Source organism: Bombus fervidus, chromosome 11, assembly GCF_041682495.2.
Source record: "Bombus fervidus isolate BK054 chromosome 11, iyBomFerv1, whole genome shotgun sequence".
In the NCBI taxonomy this organism is placed as follows: domain Eukaryota; kingdom Metazoa; phylum Arthropoda; class Insecta; order Hymenoptera; family Apidae; genus Bombus; species Bombus fervidus.
The window spans coordinates 372,132-387,700 of NC_091527.1; the positions used below are offsets into that span (position 1 = coordinate 372,132).

At 34.3% G+C, this 15,569-nt stretch overlaps 2 protein-coding genes across 2 annotated transcripts in view; both read left to right on the top strand.

Moving 5' to 3' along the window:
* The window catches only part of LOC139992540 (mitogen-activated protein kinase kinase kinase 7), a 207,495-nt gene that overhangs the window by 24,573 nt on the left and 167,353 nt on the right, over nucleotides 1–15,569 (top strand). The gene's annotated exons all lie outside the window — the stretch shown is intronic.
* On the top strand, nucleotides 1,433–4,889 carry LOC139992529 (uncharacterized). Its single transcript, XM_072013439.1, has 4 exons — nucleotides 1,433–1,836; nucleotides 2,387–3,274; nucleotides 3,395–3,916; nucleotides 4,006–4,889. The coding sequence occupies exons 1-4, from the start codon at nucleotides 1,681–1,683 to the stop codon at nucleotides 4,819–4,821; spliced, it is 2,382 nt and encodes a 793-aa protein (XP_071869540.1). The 5' UTR covers nucleotides 1,433–1,680; the 3' UTR covers nucleotides 4,822–4,889.

The window sequence follows — 15,569 nt, forward strand, 5'->3', positions numbered from 1 at the left end:
AGCGACAGACATGATGTTGAAAAATTGAATAAACAATTGGTTAGTAATAACAAGTTTTCAAGCGCTATCTGCTTCAAAATGAAACTGTATTTGTATACAATTATTAATTGTATACAATTAAAAGCATATGATATTATATAGAAATGTAGGTAGTTGATTGATTGATTTTGTTTTCAAAAATTATTTAATAAAAACGAAAGGAAATTACATATTGAATAAAAATACAGCGGAAAGTTTTACTAGTAACGTTACCGTAATCTGGAAACTTGCCTTTCTTAATGCGCTTAATTCAATATAATTTACGTATATAAAGAAATATTATTTTAATAAGAAGATATCTCTTTCTAATTCGACTGATATTTTAGAATTAAATTCAAACGAAATACAAATGATATTAAAATAAGGTGCGTGCACAACTGGTTTTAATATCTGAATATAATTTCTTGATAAACATGTTTTCTTTCTATTGTTTGTCGTATATTATAAAATACACACGCGCGCGCGCACACATGTTTTATAATTCTATAAGAATAATTTTATGGAATTAACTAATTTTTGGAATAAAAATATTCATTAGTTCCAACCACGATTTTCAAGGGAATATAATATTGAAAAGTATAGAGAAACAAAAAGAAAATCCATCAGATGTGTAGTTTGAATTTTGCTCCAGTGAAAGGTGCGTTGTAAAATTGTTGCCAGAGAATCTATGAATAAATGCAAGTGTATTTACTCTGTGATACGTGTACAGATAGTCTATTTGTATGTTTCGTTGAAACAAGTCTATACTTAAAATGCTCTATTGTAAAGTTGATTGAATTTGAGATGAATAAATTCGAACAATAAAAGAACGAAAAGTGTTTAAAATCAGAATTAAATATTTTCCTATCTTTTTCCTACCATTCTCTTTCCTTCCTTCTTTTTTCTCTGCACTCTCTTTCTTTATTCTGTTATTTTACTTGTAGAAAATCTTAATCTTAAGGATAGACATATTTGCATACACATGTTAATACATTATACTGCGCATGTGCGTGCGTGTTACGGCGACATCTAAACTGACATTTAAAATACATATAATATAAGTACATGTGTATTCTTTATTTATTTCTAATAAATGCACATATAAATGACTATTAAATAGTACGTAATTATTTGTATAACGTATACAAATAAATATGTTTGTTGTATGTTCAGTGAATAACATAAAAAGAAAAATATACTTTTGATGTTGCTTTGAGGCCAAAATAACTTATTAATTCTTTATACAGGATATAAATAGAGGTTAAGAATAGAAAATAGAATTATAAGCTCTTGAAACAATTTTAATTCCCATATAATCGACCACATAATCTTTTCTGTGAAACGATGTTTTTTATTTAAAACTTCCAAGCGTGTTATAAACTATTTATAGTATCATATGTACTGTATGTGCTTAAATCATTATATTTCTCTATGAATTGTATTTCTTATCATATCTTTTATACAGATATCGATTTTGTAATATCTTCTTCACACTTATAATTATCAAATTTCATCAGTTATTCAAATTTCATCTGATGTTTTGTTATTAATTTTGAACATTTCCTAGCTATAAATGCATCGAACAAGAGAAGTGTTCAAAAACATTGTCAGTTTCCTAAGAGGGGGAGATCGAGCCGTAGTTTGACTCCTAAATGCATTAAAATGGAAGTTTCGAAAAACGAGCAATTGGTTGATACATATGAGAAAATTTATGGAGATGAATGCCGAATCTGTTTGAAAAAAGCTGTTGGAATTTGTGAACTTTTTAAAGATGGGGATGCTATTCCTCGAAAACTTATGGCCGTTGCTTCTGTACAGGTTAGTTTGTATCATCTTTTGCGATAATAACATATTAAAAACTAATTCCTTGAAATTTTATTCCCTTCTTCTGTACATATGCTTTTAATATTAATATTTAGTATGTCTTTCATGCTTCTCGAAGAAACTTTTTCAATCTCTATATGTGACCTATATTAACAACAACTAATTGAAGCCAACAACATTTAGAAAGAAATTTGAAATTTTGAAAAATATAAAGCAATTAGAGAACTTTACTATGTTTTCAATAAATATGTCATCATCTTGAACTTGTATTTCTTCAATTGTTTTATTATCCTATTATATATATACCTATATAAAGAAGTTCTTTATCCAACTGCAATAACGCTTATTACTTTTGTAAACTTAAATATCATCGATTACAATTTTAATGTAATAAAAATGTACTAATGATTTTAGAAATCGTGTTATAATGAATTTAAATACATATGCTGCATACAATATAGTAAAATTTTTTATAGTTCTTCTGTAAATTGTACGTTTGTATAGATTTTATTTATGAACATGAAATACATGTATATCATTTTAGATTGCAGAAGGAGACGGTTTACCACCAGTGATCTGCTTGCCTTGTAATCAGCGTTTAGATGCATCGTACGATTTTAAATGTCAAATACAAAATTCAGATGAGAAGCTTCGTCAAATTCTAAAGCTGAAATCCTCTTCTAACGATTCTGTTACCAATGCCAGCAGCATAGTTACAGCAATAATCGCTGATGTGATATCTAGCGTAATATCTTCTGAGAAAGAAAATACAGAAAAACAAGAAGTTTGTTCTACAAATTTCTGCAATGATAATTTTTGCTTTACGAAAGATGAAACAGCTTTTTGTCTCAATTCAGAGAAGAACTTGTTTTGTTACGAAAAAGAATCATCACACAGTCGATTAAACGATACAGAGCAAAGAAAGAGCCTAGAAAATGTAAATGTTTATAAGAGTTTATTAGAGGATGATTCTGTAAGACAAATCGATTCGATAAAACAAGAGTTTGTTTTATTAGACGAACATATGGTACAAACTAAAGATGTTCCATTAAAAGGAGAAGCGAGTATCGAAGAAAGTCAACAAATGTCAGAACAGACATCAAAGACAGATAGTATTCAAGATGATGATGATGATGAAAAACCATTAATTTCACGCACAACTAGATTACGTTGTACACAATGTATCAAGTCTTTTCATACAAAAGTGGCCTTGCAGAGACACGCCATTGTACATAAACGTAAAACCAAATTACGTTATGTTTGTTATGTTTGCGATAAACAATATTCTACGCTTGCAAAAGTGAAAAATCATGTTGCAATTTGCCACGAAGCTCGCGATAGGAAAGAAAATATTCAACATAAGAGAATCAACTATGAGCAAAGTAAAGCAATCGCGAGTGTACAAGATAAAAGGATTAATAGTAATGTCCAAGTAAGTATTTAAATTGGATTTTAGATAGACTTTGCCGCAGATTTTTGGCCAAGGAAGATCATTGCAGCTATTATATTTTACCATAAACTAGTTTAAGGTAGTTGTATTGTCATATTTCAGGATAAAAGAATGAAAATTAAAAAAAATGATGACTCTCCTAAGGAACAACGAAAAAGCTTAAAATTTACTTGTAAAGTGTGTTCGAAACAATTTACTTATCAAAAATCTTTTATCACACACGCTAAAAGTCATCCAGAGTATAAACTGGAAGAATTGGATGATTCGTCTCAATGTTGGGTAAAAGAAAGATGTACAGAAACCGTGGTGGAAGAAGAAGAAAATGAAGAAGAGGAAGATGAAGAAGATGAGGAAGATGAAAACCTTCCTGCTGAAAGTTTACAATGTACTCAGTGTGGTAAATTATTTGCAACAAAAAGAAATCTTAAAAGGCATGTCTCCACACATAGTGGATTAAAATATACATGTGAAACATGTGGTAAAGGATTCTCAAGAGTGGATAAATTAAAAGATCATGAACAATCAAAGCACAAGGCTGAATTATTCGACAATTCTGATTTGGATGATAAAGAGGACACAGACAATGTAGTTAATAAAGGTGACTGTTTAGAAGGAAGAAAGAAAGTAAGTAAGTTATTAAACTCGAAACCTGAAACTTTTCTCTACTTTTAAAGTAAAATAATTTGTTCAATAATATTGGAATATTATTTTAGGATCGTCACAATAGACCTCACAAATGTGCAATCTGCCCTAAATCGTTCGCGCAAGCGCAATCGCTAGCGAATCACATAGAACGCCATAAGCGGGTAAAAGAAACTCAAAAAAGATTTCTTTGTGAAGTTTGTAGCAAGTGTTTTGCACAGAGTGGTTCTCTGGTTGCGCACATGCGTACACATACAGGAGTTAAGCCGTACGTTTGTAATGTGTGTACTAGAGCATTTACAAAGAGCACTTATCTACAATTACATCTACGTACTCATAGCGGTGAAAAACCTTATATTTGCCAGTATTGTAGCAGGGCGTTTGCACGTGCTAACACATTAGCACGACACATAACAATGCATACAGGGGAAGCAAAATATCATTGTCAGATTTGTACAAAATCATTTAGAAGACTGACCTCGTTGAATGAACACACTTATACGCACACTGGGCAGAGACCATACGCTTGCAAAATTTGTACAAAAAGATATAACAATGCAGGGTCACTTTACGCTCATAGAAAGAAGTGCAAGGCACAGCAATTATCTAACCCTGGATTCGCGGTTTCCGTGGAAACCTGTGCTGTATCAGAACAACAAGAAGTAGACGTTCCACAAGTTTTAATCTATTCCCACAGGAAATTAGTAGAGGACGCAACTGTTGGACAAGTCACGCCCACACCACAGTACATGCTCGCAAATGTACATAATCAGAAGAATTTGGGATCAAATATTATACAACCGTTTCCAGTGGATGATTCAAATGTTTATACAATTAATACGAAGCAATTTAAGAATCCCTATTATACAATTTATCCAAACATGTAAAATAATAACGCGCGTGTGTGTGTGTGTGCGTGTGTGGGAGATTGATTAAAGAATGCATTTTTTAGAGCAACTCTGATCTTTTTCTTTGCCATGGTTTTTTTTTTTTTTTTTTTTTTTTTTAACAGTTACCGAATAAAAATGCGAAAATAAGGTGAGAGAGACCTCTAAAGTGGTAAGTATATACTATAGAGTAAGTAAATAAATATATACAAGGTAAAAATACATGTAAAAATTGAAGCTTTTAAAAGATAATTTAATCCTAATATTCTTAATTATAAAACGATTGAAATTATAAAACGACATTCGGTAGTTTGGAAGTTTTAAGAATTTATATATATGTCGGGTTAACATTGTGATTAGGGTTAGGGGCGTGTAATGAATCTTCGGTGGAATTAGCCATCGTTGTTATACAATCGAGGTAATGTTGATTGGCACAAGTGTGAGTATTACAGAATCGACAAGTGACCGCGGTGATTAGACTAATAACAATGGTCTTAGGTTCGATAACGAATCCGCGGTCAACGGGATAGTAAATGTACTTTTCTCCAAAGTCTAAGTCTGACTCTCGGTTAAAATAAAACGTGACGATATTCACTGATCGTAAAGACTTTGTTTTTCTCGTTGATGAGATCGCACGAGAGTGTATTTTCCGTCGCGGTGATGCTGCGGAAGAAAACTATGACGGGGTGTGTTCAGAGACATGAGATCATTGGATTCGTCGAGGAAAGCTTTCGTTTGGAAAGTGAGGGAAATGGACGTTGCTGTTAATTGGTCAATTTCTACGTTGGTGGTTGAAGAAGGATGCTAACCGCCCTTGAGAGGAAGTTGCTAGCGAGAAGCGTCGTTCGTGAGAAAAGTAGATTTCCCGTATCTTCCCGTAGTAGGTGATAGATTTAGGGACTGTTCGGATAAAGACTGTTTGTCCGTTTGAAGGACCTTAGTTAACTAAATAGATTAGAACTAAGATTTATAGCGGGTCCTCAGGCTAGCTGAACATGTACTGTGGAGATGCATCGACATCTGGTAATTATCTTGCCCGAAGAATAGCGTCTGTGTGTGGTGAGCCATGGGATAGAAACCGTTGGAATGTTTACTATCGAGTGCCGCTACAATTATTTCTTTTTAAGGAGAGTTATACAATTACTCCATACCTCTGTTAGGTAAAAACGTTTATCCCGTGACCGCGACTACGTTTAGCGATTAGTTGTCGCTTTGAGACCAAGCTAATTATCACAAATCTCGGACAATTATAATTGGGTTAAATTATAAAGACTAAAGTACTTTTTTTCTTTCTTTTATTATATGTGGAGAAATCCTCATGGACACTCGATGTTGCTTTTCGCAGCAGTCGAGTAGTGTCGGACTCTTACCGACTAAAACTCCACGGTGGTCATCCTCACGTTTTTAGTGGAGGTGCCCTGGGCACTCTTGCGATTTACTACCAGGGGGCACCCCTCGTCGTGTTCTCCCTTATTGAGGGAGGCATCCTTTGTTTTTATGTTGGGCCGCTAGGGGGAACCACGCCCCCCTAGCGTCGAGATCCTTGTCTTGTCGCTCTTGCTGGATCGCGGGCTCTTTTCCTTTCTCTCTCCGCCCGTTCCTTCGCGAGCATTACCTGCTCGCAGGAGGTGCGGACGGCGGTGTATTCCTGGCGCCCTCTCAGCATTGCTTTTACTATAGCTTCGGGGGCTACACTCCCGCCGATGACGAGCTGAAGGACGCGTCGCGGTTCCGCCCACGCCGGACAAAACTCCAACGTGTGCTGCGCCGTGTCTTCCTCTTCCTTGCAGTGGTGACAGATAGAGGTTACCTCCCGCTGTATGCGTAGCAGGTACTCCCCGAATACTCCGTAGCCGGTGAGCACCTGTGTTATCCTGTGTGGCCGCACGGCATCCTCCTCGGCCAGTTGGTATTGCCATCGCTCCCAGGTTTCCCTTTTTGCTGCTTCCCGCGCGTCCAGTGCCGAAAAAAGACTAAAGTACTGGGGATTTTCCAAAGAATTCCAAAGGAAAGGTCCCCGTGACCTTTGTGACCCGGACATTCCTTTCATCTCCGACATACATTTAAGCCATTAACTTTTAACATTCAAACTATTAATTTATAACATTTAAGCTATTAATTTATAACGTTTAAGCTATTATTTTACAACAACTAAACGATTAATTTACGACATTTAAACTATTACTTTATACCTTTAAACCATTAATTTGCAACATTCAGACTATTAATTTATGACATTTAAATTATGAATTTAATACATTTCGAAACATTAATTTACGACAATGAAACCATTAGTTAACGATATTTAAAACATATATTTATAACATTTAAACTATAAATTTATAACATTAAACCTATTAATTAATAACGATTAAAGCATTAATAAACAATCAAACCGTTAATTAACAACATTTAAACCATTATTACCATTAAACCAACATTACTTAAGAACAATTAAAGCATTAATTTATAATATTTAAGCTATTACTTAATAATAATTATACTTATTATTAATTATATAATATAATTTAGAATAATCCAACCAATAATTATCAATATTTAAGCAACTAATTAATAACAGTTAAACTATTAACTTATAACAATTGAAACATACATTAACAACATTTAAAACATTAATTTATAACAACCAAACCGTTCTTCAAGGAATCAATAAGTCTCTCGCTAACAGCCTAATAGATCGTTTGATAGATCTAACGAAGAAATACCTAATCGCGATTACAGCCAATTAATTCATATTATTCGCTACATAATTAATATCAGTATTACGTACAGCGATGCAGGCGGTATCGAAGAAAAAAAGCCATTTTATGTTACAGCTATAACGAGTAAATTTACTTGTTTAACTTTAGAGGAATTAAAAAGGTACCTGACTTTTAAATAAGCATTAAATAAGAATTGTAAATACCGCAGACAGTGATGTAGGTGTTATTCAAGAAAAAAGAACATATTATTTTGTAATTAGCACGAGTAAATGAACGAATATCGATAATATAATATAATGCTTAATATGAATTTTACCTGTCTGATTATTTAATACCTTAACTTATTTCACAGTAACGTCATCGACTGCCGTTAGGCTTTGTTTCTTTTTCTGTTCAAACTAACTAACTAACTGATAGTCGAAAACTAGTATCAAAGAAGTGTGAATATAGTTTTAGCTTGTAAGAACTATTAAAACGATAAAAATGGATGTCGCATTAAATCGTAGAAGGTGACCATTTACGATAAAAATTAAGAAATTGGTCAATGTGATTTTGTTATAATGGAAAAACCGTCTTTTGCTTTGTCAAAAGATCGTTACCCTTTGATTGACATCTCGATACTTTGTAAAGGTATATAAGGAACCCGGAAGTCGCGCGCGAGCTCTTTAGTGTCTGAACTGCCGGAGTGTGAACATCGAAGAAGAACTTAAATATACGGTAAATAAACAAAAAATATTAACAATAACATTGAACTAGTAATTTATAACGTCTGAACCGTTAATTTACAACACTTAAGCTATTAATTTATAACATTTAAGCTATTAATTTATAACATTTAAGCTATTAATTCATAATATTTAAGCTATTAATTTCTAACATTCAACCTATTAATTTATAACATTTAAGCTATTAATTTCTAACATTTGAGCTATTAATTTACGACATTTAAGCTATTAATTTATAACATTTAAGCTATTAATTTATAACATTTAAGCTATTAATTTACAATATTTAAGCTATTAATTTACAACATTTACACTGTTATTTTATACATTTAAGCCATTAATTTCTAACATTTAAACTATTAATTTATAACACGTAAGCCATTAATTTATAACATTTAAGCTATTAATTTACAACATTTAAGCTATTAATTTACGACATTTAAACTGTTATTTTATGCATTTAAGCTATTAATTTACAACATTTAAACTATTAATTTATAGCATTTAAACTGTTATTTTATACATGTAAACCATTAATTTCTAACATTTAAACTATTAATTTATATCATCTAAGCCATTAATTTATAACATTTAAGCCATTAATCTAAAACAATTACTCCATGAATTCTTAACAGTTATACCAATAATTTATAACTATATCCTCCCATTAATTTAAAGTAATTATGCTCTTAATTTATAACAGTTGTACCATTAATTGGAAACAACTCTACATTCATTGATTTAAATGAATACCGTCAATTCGTTGTGAGTAAATTAATGATTTATTTTGTTTTATTTAATATTTACGAAATCTTTCAAGTCCTTGAAGTGCTATTGTATTTCTATATAGCATTATTTTTTAATTTTAAATTCTAAAGTATTTAATTTCTCATTTCACTATTTTATATAAAGCCAGTGATAACGCAGAGTGTACCTATTGAGTGTCTATGGATGAAATGTAATTTTCCATGTCTGCACAAAACCAAGGAAACAACACCGTATTCATCCATACGCACTACAATTGGTATCTTGCATGGTTTCGTTTCTTCGATGATAAGTTCAATATTCAAGTATGATTATGCAGATCCACGTAATACAGCCATTCTAATTAATAAATTTCAATACACGCTACTTCTTTGTTATAAAATAATTTTGCATCTCTGCTTCCAATGCTTAAAAACTGTTTATGTAAATGGGACCCGAGCGTAGTTACCTCCTCGTGGTGGGTCCCGGTAATTGGTATCGTTTTCCAAATAATAATACACCAAGTACTATTTTGAATATTAGTATTATTATTTGAAAAACGATATCAAGCTAAAAACTACTTGAATATAGTCTGGTCTTGATCATCCAAAATAATTTTGGTGATCTAGACTGGACTAAGACCCCCCCGCGGGGGCAACGTTGGACACCGTGGGACATCGTGGGACCCCGTGGGACACCGTGGGATGCGTGCGTTTTAGCCTTAATTAATCATAAGATAGATACCTATGTTATGTGCATTGTAAGCTCATTCCGTACAAAGATACTTATCCATCTTGGAACGAAAAATATAAATCTCGTCTCTCTCGATCACCTCGTTTACCACATTAGAAAAATTGTTCCCGCGATTTATCGTTTCACGATCGCTCAGTTCTTTCAAACTGGCGCGTGGCGTACTCGCTCGCGCGTATTCCGGGTACGTGCGGGTCAACGTGCACTGGACAACTCTGTGGATTCGACGGTCGCCCAAGGACACCTCTTGTCTTGGTGACTACTCGACGACTGCTCGTCGTTTGCCTCGAATCGCGGGCGTTGTCATCACGTTGGTGATACCTGTGAATCTGTTGACGATTGAGTCGCAGGTCCGCAATCCTGCCCGATTGGTACTTCGGTACTTGGACAGGGGACCTGCATTTAATGTCCTCCGTAATTCTGTTCGAACTCGCGGGGGTGGACCCCACTGTTCAGTTGGGGCCTTGCCTTTGTAATCCTGTTCAGCGGTCCCTTCCCGGGTTCAACTGTTCAGTTGGAGTGTGTTAAATCGCAGGCCCATTTGCTGGACACTGGTATCATCGGTAAGTGGCATCGACCGTGATAAGATCCAAACGACGTGACAGGAATCGAGCGAAGGTCAATGCTTGCGCTTCCATTGGATCTTTGAGTTATCTGGTGCACGGGGGTACGTCACGTAGGTTTGTTAGTTCTTTCGAGAGATCGCGATTACGTTCGTTCCGGGCGAGCCGCGGTTTTTCTTCATTGTCTGATTGTTGGGGCTCCTTTTCCATAGTAGCCCCATTTCTTTTCTTTCGTTCCAAGTTAGACAAATGTATCTTTGATACGGAATGTTGCCGATAGGGTTGCGAATTATTGTACGATGTTTGTACTGATCGATGTAATCGTTATGTATGAGATACATGTTGCGTTGTGTAAGGTTTGTTTTACGTTTGTAAAGATTCGTGTAACTGCTGCGTAGGAGATAGGTGTTTCGCGGTTAGGCTACGAAATAACTATCTCTTTACGCAGGCCCATGATGGAGTAGAGTCAGAACTCGATATTCTTGCCAATAGGTCGAATGTCGAGACCGATGCGTAATGTTAAATAACTCATGGGCGGGTCTCGTGCGTAGTCACCTCCTCGTGGTGAGACCTGGTAATTGGTATCGTTTTCCAAAAATTGATCAGTTGATTAATCTTTGAAAAACGATGCCAAGCTAAGAACTACGCACCAGTCCAGTTTGGGTCAGCAAAAGCCGCGAAAAGAATTTTGGATGATCTAGACTGGACTGCAACGTGGGACACCGTTGGACACCGTTGGACACCGTTGGACACCGTTGGACACCGTTGGACACCGTTGGACACCGTTGGACACCGTTGGACACCGTTGGACACCGTTGGACACCGTTGGACACCGTTGGACACCGTTGGACACCGTTGGACACCGTTGGACACCGTTGGACACCGTTGGACACCGTTGGACACCGTTGGACACCGTTGGACACCGTTGGACACCGTTGGACACCGTTGGACACCGTTGGACACCGTTGGACACCGTTGGACATCGTGGGACAAGTGTATTGTAAGCCCATTCTGTACATCGATACTTTTCTGACTTGGAACGAAATGTAAAAATCTATTCTTCTTTTCCACTGAATCTAGACTATAATTTCATTTAATTATTTTATACATTTGTTTTAATTTCTAGTAATTTTTCGAGTAACTTATTTGTCGATAGCAGAGATAATATAAAAGTAACAGAAAAATTGACATATGGATGCAAAGATTATTAATGATCAATCCGATAAGTATATTTTAACTAAGACAGTTTTGTATGAAAAATTCTGTCGTCTTTTTATTCGAATATGGATTACGTTTGATATACAATTGATATTTATTTTAAAGTATATTTGATACATATTTCATAATAGATAATTTCTTAATTATTTGGAATACTAAAATGAACATAAAGACGATTAAATAAATTAATGTTCTATTTCCTATGTATGAAATCATTCTCTTATTTCAAACAAATTTTTAACGAATTATCTTATTGTTTAAATTGAGTTATATCAAAACAATTTACTTATCTGAATTCAATTTCTTTTGCTACAATATGTGAATTTGCTACAGTTAACGTCATAAACTTGCACCCTAATAACAGTTAGATTCAAATACCTCGAAGCAAGGTTTCGCGCGCGTTTGTGCAGTATTCTTTAAGTATATTTAGTGGTGAACTTTTGAATTCTTGCAAATATTTTCCAATATTTATAACACGCGACTATAGTGTATTAGTGTAATGTATATTTCGTATTCTAATAACGAAAATTCACAGTATATATTCTAATTACGAACAATATAATTCTTGCAAACGATTGCACTGCATTCACGGTATTCGTAAGCATTTGTTGGCTATCGAGAAATATCTCACAATTTTCAACTAAATAATATTTTTCAAACTTATTCCAATTTCTTAATAATAATTTTTGAGCGTAAAAAAGTAGCAGTATTTTCTAAGTAAACGTCCGATAGGAAAAAGAAGAAAATTATCGAAACGATGTTTCGCTTCTTTTCCAACCCCACCCTCACCACCGCCCTTAAACAGCTTTATTTTCAGGAAATATTTGTGACCGCGCGCAATGCGGTTGTAGAGTCAGTGTTTGTTACGCGATAGTTTCTTTTCAATATTTTAAAATCACGATAGTTTTGATTAAATTCGATCGAATAATCACACGCGAAAATAATAAAATTTTATCAATCAAATTTGTACGCGATATTAGAGTTCTTGTTCGCCGATTATAATTTACGCGGTCGTGGTAACGTAGTCTTTTCTTTTTCTTTTTTGTACATTTATTTTTTTGAATATTCGTTTTCGGTATTAGAGTCAGTGCCACCCTCAAGAGGATAAAGCCTCTCCAGGAGCTCAAGAATGTAAGTAGTTTTACATATTGTATTTCAATTTGTTCTATTTATTATATTTTGTTTGAAATATTGTTAATTATAAAATAAAAATTAATGATATTTTAGAAAGCTATAAATGTCCTTTTTAATTGAAATAAAATCTTAAAGTCTTAATATTAAAGTACGATAAAACCGTCTGATACGCATAAAAAATCACTGAATGTTTTGTTTTCAAAACTTTTGTATTAGAGCTCCAATTTACATATTTATTAGACGTTACTCTTTATTATTGCTAAAGTTTCAAGTTTGTTATTACGTATTAACGATATTAATGATATCTCATGTTCTGTTATAGGCATATCACTGCTTCAACTTCTTCATCTTCTTTGAGAATGTTTTAATAGTGGCTCAAAGGCCAAGAATGTAAGTATTTTTACATATCGTACTTCTATTATATCTATTCGGTATACTTTTCTTTGATCACTATCAATTAAAAAATACAATTTGATTGAAAATTTGGGAGGTTAGTGTTTTCTGTGGTTATTCTTTCATTAAAATAAAATAAGTGTTAAAGTCTTAATACCGAATTATGAAACAAATAATTAACATATTTAAGAAATCATTAGATTCTTAATTTTTAGATTTTGAACTTTCATATTAGAGTTTCAGTTTTTATACTAATCAAAGTTTATTAGAATTTCAATCTTTATTATTACTAAAATTATTAAAGTTAAGAAACCTTCATTTTTCATTATCTCCAACTTTTCAAATAGTCAGCAATCACTCATCATGTTTTCTTTTGTAACAGATTTTTCGCAACCCCCATTGCTACCATTGGCCATTCAACGATTCCTGCCTGATGTTAGTCTCCCTGATGATATTCGCTGGGATACCACAGCATCCAGGGTAACGTCCTCTGTTTCTTCGCATCGAACGGTGAGTCGCATGCATTTCTGTTCCTCCGGTCATTCAATCATGTCGTAGGATGAAAGGTCCGAATCGGCACGGGTGACCGGTTGTATTACGTAGAATTTCTTGCGAGCATAGTGACCGCGGGTATTTTTTATACCCGCGAGTAGTAACATTCTTTTTTCAAATTTATTAGTTTAGGATAGGTTTTCTTGCATATCGCGATTATAATAATTAGTTTTTTAATAGTTAGGTTAAACATATACATTTCCGAATATATTCGTGTTATTTATAAATATGCGTGTTAATATTCCGTATGAATATTTGCAAATGGCTAATATTTACACGAATATACCTGTATGACATAAATATACTTGATTTTTAGCAATGAATTGATCGTGACAATATTAAGTCACGTTTATCAGGTTAGTCAGTATTAAGTAAAATTCATTTTTTTCCGTACAAAAATGTGTGAAATTTTACATGCAAGAAGACACTTCGCGACAGGCAGATGTTTTAATCAAAGCAATAATTTTGAACACTGCTTCTGCATTTTCGAGTATGTGCTTTGATAAAGAGATCGCCTGAGATTATTTCTTTCTTAGTAATATATTTAGAGTAAACTGTTCCATTTGATCGAATCTTAATCTTTTTTCAATTAACGCTACCTCTTTCGCAATATTAAAATTTTGTTCTTATTTATGAAATTAATAAAGTAGAGTTATTACAATATGAAACGAAGTAATGAAATATAAAATCAAAGAAAGTTAGTCCGTTAAATAAAAATTGGACAAACTAATCATCTTTTTAGATCAGGATTTTCAGGTTTAACCATTTCCGTGCCCATTGTCAGGATCTCATTCACGTGCCCAGGTGCTACTTGAATGGGAGAAAGACATTGGGCACGATGATCTAGAATTAAGTAATGTAATAATTTCTCAGCGACTGACGATGCGTTAGCGTATCGTGCACGACGTAATTTCCACATTGTGTATGTGTGTTATTAGGCCGTGGAATTGCGTCGCTTTTTTTCATTCGTTAAAACTTCAAATATTAAAAATATCGAGACATATATCGATTCAATTTACGTCTCGATACAATCACATTTTGTGATAATATCATCCACGCGATTAAGTGTATATGCACTCATAATATTGCTATCAATTGCAATTATAATTTCAAGTTTACTTATATTCATTTAAAAAATATAATTTCTGCAGACGTGTTTTATCACGTTGTACGCAATGATCACTAGCCTTCGTCAGTCGATTTCAGGAAAAAGGTACGTACCCTTAGAGTGTGCATGTTTGCTAAGCTCGGGTGTCGGAGGCGTCCCGGGACGTCCTCTCTAGTGTAGGTCCTTTGCACCCGGGCGTTTGCGTGAGAACCGTGGAGCGAGTGTGTTGGTGTGCCCGTTTTGCCATTTTTAAATATAGCGCTAGGTAGGATAGGTAGTATACTTTCTGGTGTGTCTGTTAATTATAAGTAGGTAGGGCCGGGCAGGTTGGCACAGTCTCTGGTCGGGTAGGCACATTTTCGTGTGACCAACCTGTTTCTGGAAATTGGTTTGAAAAATCGACGGTGAAACTGGCACGAGTAGAGCATGCTCTCGTCTCTGGTTTTGCCTATCGATTTTTCGAATTTCGCGGTCGCGGTCGCGTGGGCTCGAAACGAACGTTTATCGCTCGAGCACGCACATGCGAGTGGACAACGATCACAGCTGTGATCGTTGGCCAGTCCATGCGCACTTCCATCAGCTTCCGCGGTTTATATTTTTATTTCACCTTTATAAGTTTTTTTTTTGTTTGCGATTTAGAAGTCTCGAGTTTAGATTTAAGTTTCAGCGGGCATTGCGCTCGAAGAAAGAAGAGGCTATATGCCGAAGAGGCCCGACAAACTGTCACTCAAGAGGGCAACTACCAATGGCTACCCATCCTCTGGGTCGTCCAGAGCATGGGAAGTCATTATCGTTACTACTTTGTCACTATGCTCGCTTTTAGTGTTTGTAGTAATAG

Coding starts and splice junctions, on each gene's coding strand:
- LOC139992529 (XM_072013439.1), top strand. CDS start 1,681: ATGGAAGTTTCGAAAAACGAGCAATTGGTTGATACATATGAGAAAATT. Junction 1,837..2,386: donor TGGCCGTTGCTTCTGTACAG/GTTAGTTTGTAT, acceptor ATATCATTTTAG/ATTGCAGAAGGAGACGGTTT. Junction 3,275..3,394: donor GGATTAATAGTAATGTCCAA/GTAAGTATTTAA, acceptor GTCATATTTCAG/GATAAAAGAATGAAAATTAA.